Consider the following 21270-nt stretch of genomic DNA (forward strand, 5'->3'; position numbering starts at 1 on the left):
CAGAGAAAGGAAATGATTTTCTCACACACACACACACAGAAAGGAAATGATTTTGACCATAATATATTTGTTTTTATCACAACCAGTGTTACACACACACACACACAGAAAGGAAATGATTTTGACCATAATATATTTGTTTTTATCACAACCAATGTTACTTAAAAAAAAGCTCTTTTAGAAATGAAGTAGTTATTTTATTTTCTGATTTCATGAAAAGCACATCAACTTGACGTGTTTAAGGGTTGAAATGATCTAAGTTCATACAATGAAGTTTTCTGTCAAGTTTTTATGGCCAACCCTCTTCTGAACAAATGATTTTAATGACAGTATATATATATTTGACCACATATCAATTAAACCCACCTACTGTGGGCTTCCCCAGCATGGTAATGTTACTAGTATTGATGATGCCATGAAGTAAGTTTCCAGTGGCTTCCCACTGCCATCCTGCCCTTTGGGTGCTGGGAGGCAGAAACAGTTTGGCAGGAGACTGTAGGTATGTGGTTTAGTTATACTGCAGAGCACCGCACACACGTCTGAGAGTACAGCTGGCTCTAGAAACAGCTGTCTTGGTACTCACTTTAGAGTCTTCTTCTCTCACCAGCGTACTTAGAATAGACCAGCATCCTCAAAGGCAGGAACCACGATTCTTTCACATCAACATGTGCAGTAGATCTTTGCACATAGTATTCAACAATTAAAATGTACTTATTTTCCATAATTTTGACAAAAGTATTAGAAAATGCATTGCTACATGATTTTTACAAATCTGTGCCAAAGGAGAGTCCCTTGGGCTGCAAGGAGATCCAACCAGTCCATCCTAAAGGAGATCAGTCCTGGGTGTTCATTGGAAAGACTGATGTTGAAGCTGAAACTGGAATACTTTGGCCACCTGATGCAAAGAGCTGACTCATTTGAAAAGACCATGATGCTGGGAAAGATTGAGGGCAGGAGGAGAAGGGGACAACAGAACATGAGATGGTTGGATGGCATCACCGACTCAGTGGACATGGGTTTGGGTGAACTCCGGGAGTTGGTGATGGACAGGGAGGCCTGGCATGCTGCGGTTCATGGGGTCACAAAGAGTCGGACATGACTGAGTGACTGAACTGAATTGAGTGGTTCAAGAACTAACACTTCTAATTGTGAGGTTTAAAATTACATTTTTTCATACATAATATTAGTGCTATTTTAATTTCTCTGTAGAAAATGTTCTGAAATCTTAGGAGGTAACATCCCTTTAAGTTCCGTTCTCTGTAATGATGACACGTTTAAGACTTCCTGACATGCTGTGTTTAGAAATGATCATTAACTCTCCAGAGATGTCTTCCTGATACTTTCTAACTCTGCCCACATGTCCTTCTTTTTTGGCTGCTTCCCCTGTGAAGGAAGCATGTTTCATATCTAAGTCTTAGTCATTTCTGACCTCTGATATAGCCCATTTAGGACAAGTTCTAACAGCCTGAGTGCTAGGCCCTTCCCTGGTCCAGGGAGCAGAGCCATGGTAATCAAGCAGGAAGTGATCTGAGAGTTCCTAAACCTGAGAGTTAAGGTCACCGCGACGGGCTCCACTTCTAATATAGGAAGTGGGCAGTGTAATCTGCATTTTTTCCCCAAAATAGCTGTCTAAGACTCCAGCTCGCTTTCCTTGTCAGAAAATTCCACAGACTAAACTAAGAAAATGGTTTTCTTCTCTCTGCATCTTTGCCAATGATCCTAGCATCATACTGATGTGTGTGCAAAAGGCAGAAAAATTTTAGAGATCATGCCTTTAATCTCATATTTTTGAGTAAAGAAATTTTTATATTCCACTCCAAAAATGGCACTAGGAAGATGTGACGGGCTGGTTGTGTATTTGCCAACTCTTGAAGGTGGTTGGACTTGCCCAGTCCCAAGGCAGTCCTGGCCCCTGGAAGCATGTCTCTGGTATGGCCTAGACTCAGAGGGCCACGATGCCATCTTGTGACCGTGGGTGAATAGCGCATCTTGGTCGGCTGATTGGTCAGTTCATTCCTTCATTAATCCATCCCTTTGTGGACCTGACATTTAGTAAATGTGCATTTGCCAAGCTGTGAGTATGTTATATAATGAATAGGACTTAGTTTCCGTCCCCTGGGGTCCCCAAATAGGAAGAACTTCCCGTGTTCATGCACAAGTGCACACGGGGAGCCCAGAGGAATACCGAGATGCCATAGGGTTTATGTCCGAGGCTCATAAAAGAACCCCAATCGGAGCACCCAGGAGAAAGGCCCACCGTCTGCTAGGGCAGGAAACGACACCATCTGTGTTTTCCCCTTCCTCTGCTAGTATAAGGGGAAAATGGAGAGTTTCTGTGTAACGGGTATAAAGTTCAGTTATTCAGCATGATTAAATCCTAGAGATTTGTATAACATTGTGCCTTTACTTAACAGTTACTCTATTGTAGACCTAGAAATTTGCATGGTAGGTATTGATGCACAGAACAGACAGAACATGAAAAGAGTGCTTTAATGTAGGAGGCCTAGAGTGACGTTGCCACACGGCCTAACCTTCTGAGTCCTGAAACACCCACGAGGCACTTGTGAGGCCAGTACCCAGCTGATGGTTCATTTGTGTGATAATGATTGAGTCACCGTTTTTATGTTCTCTGTCTATCTGATTCTTTTTTTTTTGAAAAGAGCAGATTTAGCTTCTAAGAGAATATTTTGCTTTTTTTTTTTAGTGGAAAATTATTTTGTTTGGACTACCGTAGGTTAATAGACTACTGCTGTTACAGTCTACCCCATGGGTAGCCTCCATAAGAAAAACCTATAAAAGAAAAAAAAGCTACTACATACTAATTATTTTTTATTTTTCAGTAAAGATTAATTGCTACCAAAAAAAGGCTGCAGTCATAATAGAGCCTTCTGTATCCTGTCTTTGCAAAATAATTCCATTGACAGAAAAATCTAGGATAGTTTTGCAGATAGATGATAAAACATCTGTGTTGCCAGGGATCTTTCCCTGACTTATTAACGCCCTAATCTAATTAGGAGATTTCAGCTAGGGTAGCAAAATTACCTTTCATGAGATTTGGCTGACTTAATATTAGGATGTAGGCAATCCAGTTTTCATGAGGATGAAATAACTATTCAGTTTAATCTGTATTCTGAAAAACATCATAATTATTTTAGGAAGGTGTGCTCTAGATTAATAATGTTTGCAGTCCAACATGTGTGTATTTTGGATTTTTCAGAAGTTAGTGAGATAAAACTACATAGAGATACCCAGTGATCCTATAGAAAAAAGTTTCAGTTACATTATGGGTAGAATTTTGTGTTGGATTTTTATTCTGACTTAACAGTTTCTGTAAATTGATTGTTTATGCTTTGAGAGGTAACTAGCTTTCATGAAGTTTTAAAAGTGTTATCTAAGGTATATTTGATAGGACTTCAGTCGGTTAGCTATTACTTTTGTCACTGATTTTTAAAAATCTGATGTATCCTTCTCCTCAACATAAGTAAAATAGATATAATAATTATTATTTTTAGAAGACCTAAATATAGCCTGATGAACATTTATTATATTAAAATGTGCTTTGAGATCTGAGATTCCGTGGTCTTCCTGTACTATGAACCTTGTGGTCAGGTTTCCTAACCGGGGGTGAATTGGAAAATTGTGCAGTAACTTTAATAAATTTGTACAATTTTATGAAAGTTGCCTGAACCCGGTCATGGAAGCCCAGAGTAGTTAGAGACACACATTTTCTATCTTCCGTGGAGTCCCAGAAGGAATCCCAGGGGTGAGAACTTGGATGGGGAACCAACTAGCCTTCTTTTACTTAAAGAGAGGTGCAACAGTCCACATTTATTCCTCCTCTCTCCTTTTGAAGGCAGAAAATCTGTTAGATCTTCAGGATATCAAGGCCTATAAACAGTTCTCGACTTTCAGTCAAATGAAATATCCAGAATATCAGATCAATTCCAGATGGCCCATTGCATAGAAGTTTAAAAAAAAAAAAAAGAGAGAAGGAACAGAGCTACAGAAGACAAGACAACTGGGAGTTGAAATCTAGGACAGTGTGACCAGGCTAGTGAGGAGTTAAATAAGAATTTGAACTGTTCTTACTTTTTGTGAATTCTGGATGTGTGGATGTTAGTGGCAAGCTGTTCATGAACAAATTAGGAACGGAGGTTACGAAAACTGTGGCTCTGCCAAGGTGCCAGTTTTGTCTGGTTCTCAGTAGCAAAGTGGACATGCCAGACTTTGGACAGCGCAGTTCTAATAATGACAGGAATGTTTGGGAAATTATGCAGATCCTTGGAAAAAGAACATTATCTGTTTTCATTAACAGAAAAGGTTTGCGTTAAATATCACACAGAGATGTATATAAAAGAAATGCCAAAATGTTTTAAAATAGCTACTAACTTGCGTATCTTCTATCACATTTGTAGACGCTTGTTCATTTTCATGTTTCCTTGTTAAATAATAATTTCACTTTGAGACGTCAAGTTGAATAATTTCCTCGCTGTATTTCATGAGAAATGTTTCTGAAATTACTAGTAAGTCTTGATTTTATGTGTTATGAACGTCATTTAATGTCTGTATTCTCTGCTAGAATGTAAGCCCCACAAGGGAGTGCATGCTGTCTGCGTCCCCACACCCCTATGCCAGGAGGTGGTACCTGGGTCTGTTCCAGATACTGTGTTGAATTATGAACATCACTCTTAAACTTATTAGAGCAATTGAAAATTTATTAAAATGATAACTTTAATGTCATTATAAGTTAAATAAATTATATTCATTTAATATTATTACTAAATATAATTTTATATGACAGTTCAAAGTGGGATACATAAGAATGTATGGAGTTTAAATTAAAGGCACAGTACATGAGCGGAAAGATAGCAGAGAAATAGGATGGTAAGAGTGATAGAGGAGGAAATTATTTATCTTTGCATCTTCAGTTCCCAAACTGTACCTCGCACACAGTAGGTCTCAGTAAACACACTGTGACTGACTGACTCAAAAATTTTGGTGATATAGTATGTGTGAAACCATGAATATATATTAATAAAATCATATAAGAATCTAATTAAATAAAGAATTGTACAAATAAGTGTGAATAAATTTGATGATTCTTCAAGATATATTTAATAGGACGTATATGGAAAAGATTCATCTTAGACGATGGGAGACCCTAATATTCTCCCTACTTAAAAAAAAAGGTTTTTTAAACATTATAACTCTTGATTTAATTATAATTCTGTGATTTTATATACATCAACCTTAATTTGAATATATTAGTGGCCTCAGATTAAATTTTAGTTTTCTGTATGGAACAATTTTAACTATCTTTGACGTGCTGTGTTAGAACCACCCATTTATAAATGTATTTTTTAAAGCATTCTGAATTACTGTATGGTTGTTTCAGTTTTAATGAACTCTGTGAACATATATGTGTGTATTTTTAATTTAGTGCCCCCATGCCATACCTGATTGGAATACACTCCAGCCTCCTAGAGGTGAGTATCTTTCAAACATGAGATAAATTGATTCGTAAAAGTAATAGTTAAAACAGTTGTGTTTTGGGAGAATATCAGTTGAATAGCACAAGGAATTAACTAGCTGCATATTTAGAGTATACGTACGTGATCATTTTCTGAAAGGTGATACTGAAATAAATGTGTTTAATCAGTATGCACAGTGGCTATTTTCAGTGGCCTGAGACCCCCTGAAAGTAGGTTCTGTTTGGTTGCAGTCGTGCGTTAAGTTTTAAATACTAAAAGCTTAGTCTTTGAACTGTCTTCTTGATGACGCTTGAGATCTTTTATATCTATTTCTCTTTCAGAAGATATATTTCTATATTTTAAAAGCAAAAATTTTTGTAATTATGAATCATAAAGGGCAAATTTTTATTTTGCGAACTTCACTATAATCCATCGTAGCAAAATTTTATCAAAATGTATTTTAATGCACTAATCGTGAACTTTTAAATTAGAATATAGGTTTTCAAAAAATGTAATTTTCAGTCGTGTTGGGACTTAAAATGTAGGGTTTTTTAAACTGTCATTTCAGAGTGACTTTTGTCATTTGTTATCACTGTAATGGAAAACCTTGAACTTTAAACACCTCAAACTTGAAATCAGTGAGATTTCCAGAGAGGACAGCTTATAAGATTAGTTTCTAAAAAGTAAACAAACGGCTTGGGTTAGTTGCCTGGCGTCATTATGCCAGCTGATTTGTTTTGCTCAAATAAATTTCTTCTTTGGCTGGTTGTCCGTATTGTACTTTAACCCAGTTTCTGATAAGCAAACTTCATGAGTTAGATTTGGTTTAATGATTAGTCTTTATCACTGTTATCAATCCTCACTTTGCTGATCAAGGAAGATCCTGGGGATTATTTTTAAAACTCCTGAGCATCTTTTGTGGAGAGAGTATGCCTTAACCATTAATAAAGAATACATCTTAATGAATTATAGTGGGTTTAGTTTCTTTTTAATTTTGAAGACTGGATCGCATAGCGTGATAACTCTGTATTTTATTTTTAGAAAACTTCTTAAAGGCCAAGGTACTTGCAGTGAAAACAAATTGTAAAAGATAAAACATAAATAAGTAGGTATTTAATCTGCTACTAGAGTGTAGAATATATATGACCAGCATTTTATTCATCAGTAGTTTGATTTCTTGCAAAAATCTAACCGTGGTTGGTTGGCATGATTTTTTTTTTTTTAAAAAGTCATCAAATTTGATTTTGATGTTAGTGCACATATCTCTTTATTTAACATACCTATCAGAACACATAGTTTTTATAATACATTTATTTATGCAGATGAAAAATATTTGAAGTGGTTGTATTTGTTTTATTATTTTGCATAATGATTCTATATCAACTTTTAAAGCAAAAAGCTTTTCCAAAATACTGCAGAAGGTAGTACCTGCTTTAAATATTCAATAAAATTTATCACATGTTTATTGGACACCTGTAGAGAAAATCATTACCTTTTTAAAGAAGCAAATTTAAGAATTTTTTACTCCTTAGAGTATTGTCTTGGAGAAGCAGTCCTTTCTACCTTTCAAATGGCTCTTCTCATGAAGTGAGACTGCATGAAGCCACGATTAGATCAGCTGGAATCTCTGCTCCTTTTATACTCTGAACTTATTAAGCTATCTTTATTTGGCTTTATTTGGCTTATTTGCCTGAATAGTGAATGAGAAATTACAGCAGGAACTTCAGGAATGTCTTTAAACCAGTTGGGTACCATTTAGCAAGTTTCTTCTTAGTCTTTTACCAGGAGATACACATCCTGTATCAGAATTCCATTCTTATTATGACATTATTAGGCAGATTTATTTTTAGCTAAAATTTTAATCTTTAGTGCTTTTTAAATTTTATTTAAGTGGTATTATAATTAAAATACAAATATACGTACACATTTTACATATGAAACAGGATTGGATAATTTTTCGCATTTTGTTTGGCTGCAAATACGACTGATTTTTTTTTTTGTTGGGGAAGTGTTGAAATACCTCTTCCCTCTCCGTCAAGAAGGTTTCAATACTTTTTATCAGTTTTACAAAGACTTCTAAACCTAATTGTTCAAAGATATGAACTTAATGTCTTTTTAAACCTTTTAAAAATTATTTTTATATGGTCATAAGTAAAAGCTGGCTAGGATTCTCTTTTTAAAATGTTTAAATTTGCTTCTGAAATGAAGGGTAAGGGCATTTTGTTCCCCCTGAAAACTGGACTTTAGGGATAAAGTCCAGGCAGACTAAGGCCTGTTCGTGATTGGGAGTGAGTCAGCAGAGGCTCCCAGTGCAGGGCTTACCTCATTGAATGATTCTGGACAAAGCGTTGGCCCAGTTTCACAGCATCGTTCGGCGTCCGCCACCGAGCCCCTTCCTGGCATCTGTGTGCAGGCGCACAGGTGTGCTGGCCTCACCTGGAAGGAGGGCGACGTGCGGGGGATGCCAGCAGACTGTGTGGCTCAGCATCCTGTGTTGTCCTCAAGAAGACTTTCAGCCCATGACCTAATAGTGTCTTTTTATTTTTGAGGGATAAAAAGCACACTCTCTTTCCACACTTTCTTACTCTTTCCCCATCAAAGTAAGTTCATGAATTTTGTGAGACAGAAAAATATGGGACAGACAAAGAGGTGCCATTTCATCGGCCATCTGACCTTTCATTCTTCTTTAGAAAAACTAGCTAAAGCTGGGTTTGGAGGGAGATAAAAGAGAAAATACATTAATCTGAATTAAAAAACATTTAAATTGCATACTACTTCCACCCCCTGGTTGGCTTATGTAGAATTGTTCTCACTTTAGGGAGGCTCGGTGTATTGATTTACTGAAATGAACACATTTTCCATTCTTACCGAGTGTTCCATTTAACAAATTTTAATGTTCAGCTATTATCAGACTTTTATAATCTAAGAGAAACTTTGAAAAAAGTATGCATTTCATACCAAGACTAATTTCCTTTATTAGAGTTCAGTGTTAGTGATGTTACAAACATTTTGGGATCACAAAACCATTACTCTGGGCTATTTAGATGAACTCACTTATCCCCTGAAAGAAGTATCAGGTTTCTGGATTATCTTCACTATTTTTGTTTAAAAGGGCAACTGAGAATTGAAGATGGAAATGAAACTTAAGGTATACTTTTCCCATCTAAGTGCCATTAATGTACACATATTTTTCTTCATAAAATGTTATTTTTATAGTTATGCTGTGGTTGATTTGTAGATAACCACATATTTACATATGTAAATCTCTTTTACATATGCACATGGAAGGGAAATGAGTTCATAAATATTTGGCACTGATATCACTATTATAAGTGATTCTCTGTTAATTTGTTAGAAATGGCCATCTTCTGAATCTTACTTTAGAATAATTATAGTGTCTTTTACAAGACAGAGTTTCAGAACCATGTGTCCCCTTGAGAATTCATATTCCACATACACATTATAGCTTTCTTAATTCATAAAAATTCCTTACTTTAGACTGTCATTTTCCTAGCAAATTCAGCATTCTACCCAGTACACAGATATTTGAAATTCTAAATAGATCGCAGAAATTCCAGTCTTGGCTAACTTAAAAGATTGTCCTGGCCAATTTAATATTTAAGGTGTTTAAATTGAAGAATGGCTATTATTCTAGAATGTCACTTTTAAAACTATTGCACTGAGATTAATTGGTCGATTGCGAGTTGAACTATGCAGTTATGGAATTCTGAGTTGATGGATATATTTCATTAATGTACATATTACTTATTTTCACTAGGGAATAACATTTGCTATCATTTAAATAAGACTAATAGAATTGTATGATTTAAGTAGACATATTAGTTTAAATAGGAAAAATAAATTATAAAAGTTTCTTTAAGGATACAACTTCAATAAATTCTAATTTACTGTCATTTGTGCATGTATTGAGATAATTTGGCTGTTTGACTAAGCTTTCAAACAAATATGACCAGTCACATAGTTGATCTGATAGGCTGTTAAATTTGATCCTTTTTATTAATTTCATGGGATAAAGAATACAACAAATTCTGGATTACTGCTCTCTTGTCATTTTTTCTTATTCAACTTTCACTTATAAGTCATCATCAACTTATACCAAATTGATATGGAGATAACAGGAAATATTTACTAATTTAAAACTTGATTTACTACTTAGTCATATTTATTGTTTTATGTTAACCCCAAAGTATGATTTATGCTAAAAATAGCTCTGAAACTGGCCACAAGCTCCTATATCATAGGACTGAAATTCAATTGGTAAATCTAAAGAATATAAATATTTACAGTTTATTATAGCTGTGAGCCTATTTTGTATTTGTTGTAATATCTTTTTGGTAGTTAGATTACATTTATTTTCTCCTAACTAATATTTTTAGGTGAGTAAACGTTCTATTTTAAGTATTTTTACTCTTACCTTTTTGAATGGTTGTAGACAGACTTTCTCATAAGGCAAAATTGTTTGTATTCTTTCACAGTGTAGAATTTTCCTTTTTTTCTAAGGCTAATGCATTAAAATTAATTTTCTCTACATGTCTAAGCTCATGATAGTTTTGGAAGGAAACTGTACTAAGATGTGTGTTTATAATTGTGTTTTTTAAACAGAGAGTGAAAAATAAATCATTGGAGGATGTGGTTGTGTTAAATGTTGACACAAACACTTTAGAATCACCATTTAATGACCTGAGCAGCCTTCCAAGCGACGTGGTAAGTGTGGAGGGTGTTTTGTGGTGAACATACGTGTGTGTGTTTTCTCCTGGACCCTTGAATCACCAGGAGTTGCTTTCCCACTTTTTCTGTCTGAAATAAAAGGGTTGAATGTGTGCCTGTGGTGTGAGAGGAAGCAATGTGGAGCCTCAATTTAATATTTTTACCTTTTGGCAGTCGAGATGTCGAATGGAGCATCACATTCCTTATTGTAAGAGTAGGATCGTAATTAAAGAGCTCGATGCATTCATTAGGCAGAGTTTCTCTAAGCACAAGTCTCTTCATCTCATCTTAATCATTATATTACAAAGTAGGCATTTCTGTCTGCCTAGTGGCGTGTCTTGCAGAAGAATGAGCGAGTGTTTGAAGGCAAGAAGAAGAAGGGGACCAATTACCGGCGTTTGCTTCCCTGCCACCTGCCAGCGCTTTTCCTTTTAATTAATGAGCTGATGGCACTGGTCAATATAATAAGAAATGCTTGTACAGTTGGGGTCAGAAAATTCTGGCTTTGATCTCCCTCAACTTTCTGAAACATTTATTTGTTTTCTCTAAATTATTTCAGTTTTATTTTTAATCTTTTCTCTCCTGCTGAGGGCCGCAAGAATGAAAACCTACACTGTTTGTCATTTGCTCTGGCAGAGCACAGACTGCTTACTTAGGATTCTATTTGTAAATTAAACTGCAAACCCAGTTTGTCATAAAAGACATCTGATCCTTTTGAAATGACGAAAACTGTCTTTTGTCTGTAAAGGCTGATAAATTAAGTGCCAGCTCTCTTTTGGTCTTTGATCTCGCAGAGGTTTGTGTGTGTGTGTGTGCGCGTGCATGTGTGTGTCTGCAGCTTATAATAGGATATATTCTGTATTTTGTGTTAAGTGGTTTTCAGAAATGCATTTTTTTTGGCCTTCGTATTACTTAGAACAGGGTACAAATGCAGATTGTACTGCTTCTGTATATATTTTAATGTCTATTTTAAAATATCTATGTAACATAACTCTAACTTAAAATATTTTAAAAATCCATTTATTCAGATATATTAAAATTTGGAGATAACCCCCAAAATATTATTTTCGGTAATATTGCAAATACTCTGAAATCATTATTAGGTTATTTGAGTTTTTAATTATTTTTTTCAAACTCAAAAAATACAATAATACTTGCCTGGATTGCTTTTATGGCTGCTGATAGGAAGAATGTGACTTTAAAGTCAAAATCAGATTATTTATGCCCATAAATAACCTAAAATACTTGCTGACCTTGAAGCAAATTAACTGAACTACTTTATCTCACTGTAGTAAAATTTGTGCTATGTATGAATAAATCCAAACCCAGGCCAGTGAAGAATTATATTATCTTTTTAGCTCATTATAACTAGATTGCCTCATTATAAAAATTCTGCAGAAGCTGCTAAAAAGGATTAGAGTTGTTCATTTAGAAATCCATCAAAGTAGTCTTCACTAGATAGGGACATAATTATGAAAATAAAGTCCCAGCTTTTAAGAGTGTTTTCCTTAAGTGCATATAGTCCCCACAGTTAATTCTCTAAGAGAGGATTGTTTTTTCCCTTTAAATGAGGAAGAAAGAGAAAGAGAAGAAATCAGCTTTCCTGTGTTATATTAAAATGTTTATCGATCAGCTCTAGCTGATCATTGCTTTGAGGAAAACAGTCTTTAATAGTAATTTTTTGATGTGTGATTCACTGTTCAAATTGGGAACTGCTACTTTCCTAGTAGAATTAGCTTGATATTTAAACATTTATTTAAATACGTGAAATTAAACAATATTCACAGAATGTAAAAACCTAAATATGTACAGTGACAGAAGGGATCGTCCCTCTGGTTAGTTATAAGCAACAGTTAATTAAACATAACTGAAATAGTAAAGAATATTCATAAAAAGGAACTCTGCAAGATGATGTAGACATAGCTATTGTATTTGTATGGTTGGAATTGAGGACTGCAGACTTAGATAAATTTGAAGAATGAATAATCTGAAATAGTTCTCAGATGGAGTTAGGACTATTTATTGCAAGTGTGAGATGTTCTAAAGTTATAACCCTTTCCTAAAAATATTTCAGGTGGTTGTTTAATCCATCTCTAATAAATTTAGGTTTTTCATCAGTCTTCCAAAGTAGGAAAGAGTATCTCTTATAGTGGGGAAATATGATAAAGTATCCCATCATATTTCCTTTAGTTGTAAATGTTTTGAGTGAGATGTGTTCAAATCACAAATGATAGTCCTGAATGTTCTGGTGACTTAATAAAATACGCTTAAAGCCTGAAAAATATTACTGTTGGTGCTGTTTGATAATTTAATAAATTAACTGATATTCAGACGGGGGCCTTTTAAAATCGTTCACCCACACATTTATACTCACAGGCTGGACGCCTTTCTGTGCATGTGCACTTTATTATCGTGTCAGCTTGACCAGTGGTCTTGGCTGTTCAAAGGTCAGTGGCCACAGTTGTCCTGAATTACTAGTTCTTTTTTCCTGTGGACCCTCTGCTGTGTTGCATGCTGTAATCTTCTTAATGGCTTCATTCCAATATTCACACATAATATTTTAGATTTATTGACTGTTAGAAATACTACCATGCCAGTAGCAGTTCCGCTGCTCTTAAGGTATTTAAAATTGGAAGAATAAATCAGGCCAAAGCTTTCAGGAACCCTTTGTTTTCCTTAAGGGAAAGGAAAAAAAAACCCTCTTCCTGTCTTCTGACAAGAACACTTGTTTTTCGATTTCATCATTTCACTATAGATTTGGATCATTAAAAGAAAAAAAACAAATTTTATTGGGAGTGATTTTAACGATATTGATAATTACATGGAATAACTTTTAAAAGCAGTCGACCCATTAAAATATACTTTTGTAGTTTTTGTCTACAAATACATTGTGATTTTATTTTTTTTTAGTGGCTGTGCCAGATAGAGGTACCTTCAAACATACGTAGTTTGAGTGTTTTGAAATAAAAGAATAAATTTTAGGGCTATGTAACAATATTAGTTGCAGTTACTGTTATTGTGGTATGTTTTAAAGTGGGGGCATAAAGAGCCAGTTTGTGTTAAATATAGCATTTGAAATCTCAAATGAGTTCATTTTAATTTAAGAAACTGCCCTATTGAGACCTCCTCCATTGCAAATACATACAGTATACAAATTTAGTTTTGATTATGTAATAATTTAAAATGTATTTCTAGAGTATTAGTACTCATTTAAATTTTTATCATCCTTAACATTTTTGAAAAGTAATTTGGAGAATTGCTACTGTTTCAAAAATGAATAGGATACCCCACTTGTGGGAAAATTAAGCTAATTCAAATTATAATGAAGTATAGGAAATCTGTCTTTATGTGAATATTTACTTAAAACAATTATAAACTAACTCTTATAGAAGAAAGCTGCTTAGAATTGACATCTGAAAAAGTCACATGCATTAGAATATTCATTACTTAGGAAAGCAAATTTTGACCTGCATGGCCTAACTGTCTTTAAATAATTTCAACTTACTAGATTGTGAACAATAATATACTCTGAGGCAGGTCAAAATACTTACCTCTGTGCTGGATGAGAGGGTGAAGGCACAGAACTCTACTGTTCCTGGTGTGGCTAGAGCTTTATTTCATATAAGTTGATTCTCAGACTTACGGCCCAAACACTAGTGCGTGGTCCCTCTCATATAAACGTGATACACAGTGTACTGAGTACCTCTTGTTGACGTAGAAGCCCACTCTCCATTCTAATCTTGTTGAAGAAATATCATTATGACCTATTTCACTTAAATTAGGATTGTCAGCACTGTTTTCGAAACTCATTTTCATGTTCTGTGTCATGCTATTGGAAAATGATTCTCTATTTTATATTCTGAGGTTGTGTAGAAAATACAGTTTGCACACTGAAGAGTTCTTGTACCCATCACGGTGGGCCGCAGTATGTTACAGGATGGGGACATTCAGTGTAAAGCATAGTTAATTATTAAAACATTGAAAAGGCCTGATTGTAAAATAGACTCCTCTGAAACATGGTGCATCTGAGACTTTCAAGTATCACACCAAGGCCTAGGTTAATGGTTTTACCATGACATGAACAGGAAAGGCGCAAATGGCTCTGATTGACTAAAAATCACTACAAGCCTAAAAAAACTAAAGGAAAAAAAAACCCAAACTCTAACTAAAATTTTTAGATCATCTAAATTCAAGTGAGTTAATTCATTTGGGAATAAGTGTGGGAAAGAATTGGCTTGGAGAATTTTTAAAAATCAGTTTAAATTCAAGTATATAAATAAATTTAACTCTTAACCAACTGTACAAGTAGGTCAGTAAATATGTTTAATTCACTGAATATTTCCTCTAATCTAACATGAAGGTTTAATATGTTAAATTGTCATAATATATGCCATAAAGAAAAACAAGAGGCCCCGGAGAATAGCCTATTAGTTCCAGGTTCGCCAGCACTCGCCTGTAATCCTTTTCGCGTTTAGCAGTGACTGAAGCCCCAGCAAACCTCTCAAGTGTCCAGATGAGAAAGATAACAGTTTGACTCGGGTTCTAGAGTGATTTCGAGGACGTTGTTTTGTTTAATAAGGTAGACTCCAGGAGACGCTCCCTGTCCAGCTAGTGGACCAGGCACCGGGGCATCGCCCCTCCTCGCAGCCCCGGGCGGCGGGCAGTGTGGGCGCCCAGTCAGCGGTCCTGGGAGAGAACCGAGGTTGCGTTTCTTCCGGCCTCTGTAGCGGAGGTTGCTGTCCAAGTCCCTTTTTAGAGTTGCTTCCTAGAACACGCTTTAAGGGTGTTTCCATCTGACTCCCACAGTAATGACAGGGGGAAGCCTGGAAGCAGGTTTAATCTCTTCCTCTGTGGCTCGAGGGCTGCCGTGTGTCTCCTGGCCCTGGAGAAGCAGGGCGTGGTGGCAAGCACTGGGCTCCTGCCCTGACTTCGGCTGTCACAGGGGCTCCCTTTTCTTCTCAGTAGTTATTTTCATAGAGGAGACTGTTTACAAAGGTTTTTTTTTGTCTGTGAGTATGAACAGATCCTGCTTTGTTTTACTACTGTTTTCTCAGTGTGTATTTTTTAATATAAACTTTCAATACCAAAGTGTAATAAAACAAAAATTAAAAACGCAAAATCTTAATTAATTGGGCTTCAGGCATTTAGAAGATCTTCACTGTTTTCTCTTGGCTGCACAGGAGAATCAGTTCAACCCTGCTCTGTCCCTCCCTTCATGTCTCTGTACATTTGCCATTTGAAAGTTGATTTATAATTTGTTACTTTTAGTGATTTTTTTCAGTGCTCATGAGTTTCCTTGGTTTTCTCATGGCTTTTCATTTCCATCTAAATTAGCTAGCCTTTCTCCTAATATCTTTTTTCCTCCTGTGTCATCTTAAAAATGCACTTCTCTTTCTTCTTACTGCCTCTGTGTATGTGTGTATGTGTGTTTATGTATTTAATGTAAAGACCTTGATTTTGGTTTTAATGTAATTGAAAAATTTTTTGTGTATGTTTAAGTTCTTGAGTTTTCCATGTTCAAGAGACTTTTTGTGCACATGATGTTGTGAGCATATCACGATGGTGGTTCTCAGATCCTGCTGACAGGATGACAACTTGGTGGACTTCTCAGTGAATTCTGGTCCCTGGATCCTGGGCCCCTTCACAGACACTCTGGTTCCGTCAACTAGAGAAGTTAGGACAGAAGTGTGCTTGGACAGGTTGTTAATTTGTTCATTCTCTCTTTCAAATACTGACGAGGCACCTTCTATATGCCTGTATTGCGCTGGGAGTGGAGTGGACGAGAAGATGGACACTCTGCAGTCCTGAAGCTCACGTTCCGTCAGCTGAACACAAGCCCCTGGCCACACCAGGTCACAGTGGTGCAGGGAGATAGCTGGCTAACCCAGCTAGGTTATCCAAGCACCCCTCGGAACTTAGGGTTTCTGCTACCAAAGGGAGGCTCAGTGAGATGCTGGTAGACTGGCAGCACCTCTGCCGTAAGAGAGCCAACGTGAGAATAGCTGTAGTCAAGCTAAGAGGCCACTGTTACCTGCCTGTCAACTCACATATGCCTTTTGTGGTTCAGCTCGAGACGTCAGAACGTCTGTGCAGGACCGGCCTGAATGGTGGGTGTGAGTAAGCCATGCAGAGTGGGAGGAGGAGGGATAAGCGTATGCAGAGGTTCTGCTGTTGGCAAATTCAGGAAGGGAGAGAAGCCCTGTGTAGCTGTGGTGAGACGCACAGAAGCGAGAGCTACACACAATGAGGTGGTAGAGCAGCAGGACTGAGAGCGTGAGTCTCTGGGTCTTGTTCAGGACTCCAGGCTCTAATGGGCCTTTACTGGAGGTCCGTAGCAGAGGAGTAATAGCGCAGGCCACTTAGGCTTGTGCAAACACCGTCTCCAGCTCTGGGTCCTGAAGATCCCTGGGTCTGAAGTAGAACGAAGCAGGAAGATGGGTTGAGAGACCGTTGCAGTGGTCCAGGTGAGAGATGATCGCTGCTTGAACTTGGTAGCTGCGGGGATTTGGAGCAAGGTGGAAAGATTTGAGATCCATATCGGAGATCAGACAGCTGGGGCTCGGTGATGTGATGTGCTGCCCATGGAAGATGCGAAGGGTGCAGTGTTGGGAGGTCCTCTGAGGTTACTTTCTCAGCTCCTGGATCTTGGAAGTGACATTGCTGTTGAGACACTGGCATAACATTGGACTTGAGAAGGAGTAAGAGCAGTCTTGGATCACTTTACGATCCCTCTGAAGGGAAAATAGTTGTAGATGACACCATATTTTCGGTTCCGATAGGTAATTTAGGCATTCAAAGAAAGTGTCATGATGCCTCTGCCAGTGTATCATATGTTTTTCATTTAACAAATGTTAAAGGTTAGTGTTTTAATCCTTAAATAGAAGCATGTTAGAAAATTAAGACAGAAGGGTTCATTTTATTGCCTAAGAAACTGAACATTAGAAGGATTCAAGTGTAGGGATTTAATTTTGGATTCATCCAATGACCATAAGATGTTTCATGGAAGAATAAAGAAGATTTTAACTTTGCAACTTTTTTCTAAAGCAAGATATTGTTTGAAGCATTACCTCTTCTGAATGTATGTAGTTTCTGGAGTAGAGTTCCATATCACAGGGCCGTGTCAGGACACATAGTTTATCCCAGTATTGTTCCTGAACATTTTTGTTTACCTTCTGTTCTTCACCCTGATGTTTTCTCTTTGTAATCCTAAGTAATGAAATGAAAATTAGTGGGTTATAGTGGTTGATTTATTTTTCCTGAGAAGCCACATCTGAAAGTCAGGTTAAGAGAAAGACCTGTCACTTCCATGAAAGGTCTCAGCTCCTCTGTGTCACCTCCCTGCCTAACCCCCGGTTAGCATCATTGCTTCACTGTTCAGACCACGTGCATGTGGCTTGCACTCTTAATTTGTGCCTGTTTGCTGTGTTTCCTCGTGTAATTCCCTCCTTTTACTCAGAGTCACTTAGTGCTAAGAGGGCAAGGGGGAGAACTGGTAATATTATTCACGTTGCAGTGAACTCTCACTGTGCTTAGACCCAGGCTGTAATTCCGGCTGCTCGGAAGCCTGGATGCTCGTTATATGAAAGGAATTTGAACACTTGATAAGAGCAGTGAAATTATGTCTATTCTGAAGTTTTTTCACATTTTTTGGGGGGAGGGTCTAGTATGATACCTAATTAGACTTAAAAAATAATTTATATACAGACTAAATATGTCAAAGTAAAACATCAGTTTTGAAGTCATCCTCAGCCATCAAACATTGCAGCTTACTTTCTTAAGAATAAAAAGAGAAAACAATGAATACTTTTTCAGGAGGCCATGGTAGGATTTTGTGATAATAGCCATGTTACCAAAGTTCCAGGTACTTTGCTGAATTCAGTTACATGTGAGTATAAGCTTTAGGATATCATGGAAAGATGTACATTTATGTCAAAACTAAACTTACAAGTTTGGGAATTAAGCAGAAAATGCTATTTCCCAGACCAGGTATTTTAAAAGTGCAGAAGATACGTCACTTTTTTTAAAAAATTGAAATATATATATTAAAATCTGCTCACAGCAAATTAGCCCTGCAAAGGGCAGTGGTAACTGGTGATGACTTACTCCTGTGGTTTACAGTACAGAAAAATGACAAGGTTGACAGTTATTTTATATTAGAGTACTGTCCTCGGATCTGAAGCTGACTGTTAAAAAACGTTTCATTTTTACAAGTTGTTTCTGAGCTCTCATGGGTGCACACAGAAACACTTACCTCATTGCCCCTCTGGTCTGAGAAACGGGGACCACCGCCCATCAGCTGACAGTCGAGGCTCACCTCGAGTAGGTCAGGGAAGAGCTCATCATGTGCAGTTTGTGAAACTGAAATAATGCAGAAAAGGCAAAGGAAAACCTTAACTGTATTTCTTGAAAGGCAGTCTTTTTAGTCTCACATGTCTGTATGAAATTGTATGAATAGTATGTTCAACATGAATAGTCTGTTCATGTAAAATAGCACAGTCCACAGCAGAAACAGAATGTAGGCCACATTTGCAATTAAAACTTTTCTAGCAACCATGCTAAAAAGCAAAAAGAAATAGCTGAAATGAATTTTAATGTTTTATTTAACCCAGTATATTCAAAATACTGTTTCAGCATGTAATCAGTAAGTTATTAATGAGGTATTTTACTCTTTTTATGGTACTAAGTCTTCAAAATCCAGTGTATTTTTTTTTTTTGACTAGCAGCAGCTCTCAGTTTGGGCTAGTCATATTTCAGGCACTCCTGTGTCTAGTGACTGCCCTATCGGAAGTTCTAGAGCAAATATTTTCTTCTTTCCTGTGTTCTGTAGACCTCTTGATGGAATTCAGGAACTGACTAATTTTGGAAGTGAAGGCTATATAGTTACGATTTTGTTTAGGAAGGGTTCGTGGCAATGGGATTAATAACCCTGGAAAACTTGCTTGGCGATTAAACAGTTCAGGACTTGGGGTAGTAAAGGCTGAGGAATGGCCTGACTTTCTTCCCGGCTCTGCCAGCACAGGTGTCATGATCATCCTAAGGATTCTTGATTTGTGGAGAGCTGAATTGTCACTTTCAGGTTTCTTATTTTTAAGGCATTTGGTCCATATACTTTATAATCCGTACAGCAGCTCACCAGCTACGGATTGTCTTCTATTTTTTTTTTTTAAGGTTTTTGTGTTTATTTTGTCTGCACTAGTCTCTGTGCTGTGCGGCCTTTCTCAAGTCGCACGGAGCCAGAGCTCCTCTCTCGTTGCGGTGTGCAGGCCTCTCGTGGCGGTGGCTTGTCCGGTGGTGGAGTACGGGCTTAGTTGCTCCTTGGCATATGGGATCTTCCTGGATCAGAGATTGAACCTGTGTCCCCTGCATTGGCAGGTGGATTCTTACCCACTGGACCCCCCAGGGAAGCCCCACTTTCAGGTTTTGTAGAAAAATACATCTTGAGAAATTCACTTCTGCAAAGATACAAGGCATGACGTTTAATTTTTTTTTTCTAAAGTAAACATAACCCAATTTTATTTTTATAATACTTTGGAAGACTAGAATGTTATTCTTTGCATGATAAGCCTTTCTAGGGGGCATTAATGAAATACATGTGTTGATTTCATCCCCGTTGTTTTCTTTTACAAAGACATTTGGAACGTAACATTATTACTGTCTTTAGAATGTAGGACATTAAGTCAGAGGTTTGTTTTTGCATCCTTCAGCTATTTTTATTTTTGAATATGTGGGTTGCCTAAAAATGTACATTTATTGAGGTTAGATTTTAATAATAACAACTTCTTAAATGAATCCGGGTTTATTCACTTTGTGGGCTAAGTGAATTAGGTTCTAAACTTTTATCTGGATCTGTGGAGCCTGGATATAAATTGAGAAGATCACAGCTATGGGGAAAGACCTATACTGCAAAGGCCTTTCTGCATAGATTATGAGCATCCTAACTCAGTAATTTTTTCAAAACTGTGGTTATAATTGGACCCAGTGGGGTTCTGTGTCTTTGATCAGATCACAGTGGCTGTGACTTTACACTGGAAAATGTCACTCCTGTGAAGGTTTATCACCTGTAGAGCTGGTCCTGCCTCTGATGCTGTGTTCATTTCTCATTAGCATTATTCAAAGTTTGGTTGTTAATTAGGTTGACACTTCAGTTACAATCATCATCCACAGGAGCAGTCAGGACTGCTTGTATAAAGAAATGTAAATACTCCTTGCACATATACATAAAGGAGGAACAGCGTTGCTAAGCTGGTAGTGTCTGTCGTAAGGATGAGGATATGCTCTGGTAAGGGAGCAGGCCAACTCGTCCTGTCAGTTTTTTTCTTAGGAAAACAGGATTGCTACGTGACCTCATGTTCCCAGGTAGAGCATTGCTAAGGAATGTATGTGAGCATCACTAGTACTTTCTAAGTGTACAGAGTGAGGTTTTTATGTGGGAAAGGAATGGGTCAAGTGAACTGGAGGCATGGGAACAGATCATATCACGTCCTCTTTGAAAAAATAAGAGTACCCATCAGGAATATGATTGTGGAGCTGGTGGTTTAGTCACTAAGTCGTGTCCAACTCTTGAGACCCAGGCTGTAGCCGCCAGGCTCCTCTGTCCGTGGGACTTCCCAGACTAGAATACTAGAGCAAGTTGCCATTTCCTCCTCCAGGGGATCTTCCCAACCCAGGGATTGACCCCCTGTTTCCTGCATTGGCAGGCAGATTCTTTACCACTGAGCTACCTGGGAAGCCCCAAAATATTAATACACAGGACCTGAAATTAAAGTATGCAAATGTATGGAAAATTATAGCAAACATAGGTGCCTTTGAAAAGTATGCAGATTTCTAGATCATACATCTTCCTTTGATTTAGAAACAGTATTAGTAGGATAACTGGTCATAAGGCAATAAGGTTGAACTCGAATCCTGCAAATAAATGGTGGTGGGAAAAACTGGACAGAACTGGGTTGAGATCTCAGTTTCGCCTCTCAGCAGCCAAATATTAAGGACAAGTCAGTCCACACAATCGAGCCCCTGTTCGTTCATAAATGGTAACGTGAGTACCTGGCATGGAAGACTATTCACAGTGGAT

At 37.1% G+C, this 21270-nt stretch overlaps 1 protein-coding gene across 7 annotated transcripts in view; it reads left to right on the plus strand.

The window, feature by feature from the left end:
- The window catches only part of DENND1B (DENN domain containing 1B), a 273822-nt gene that overhangs the window by 170146 nt on the left and 82406 nt on the right, over positions 1-21270 (plus strand). For all 7 annotated transcript variants that reach the window (XR_008685007.2, XM_088845228.1, XM_055418975.2 and 4 more), the window contains 2 exons: positions 5441-5486; positions 10095-10196. Coding sequence is in view for 6 of the 7 variants with exons in the window: in XM_088845228.1 (XP_088701354.1) it covers positions 5441-5486; positions 10095-10196 (148 nt within the window). In the remaining variant the exon portion in view is untranslated. The remainder of the gene's footprint in view (positions 1-5440; positions 5487-10094; positions 10197-21270) is intronic.

Source organism: Moschus berezovskii, chromosome 17 (genome assembly GCF_049115385.1).
Source record: "Moschus berezovskii isolate FMDL1 chromosome 17, NW_MosBer_1.0, whole genome shotgun sequence".
Taxonomy (NCBI): Eukaryota; Metazoa; Chordata; class Mammalia; order Artiodactyla; family Moschidae; genus Moschus; species Moschus berezovskii.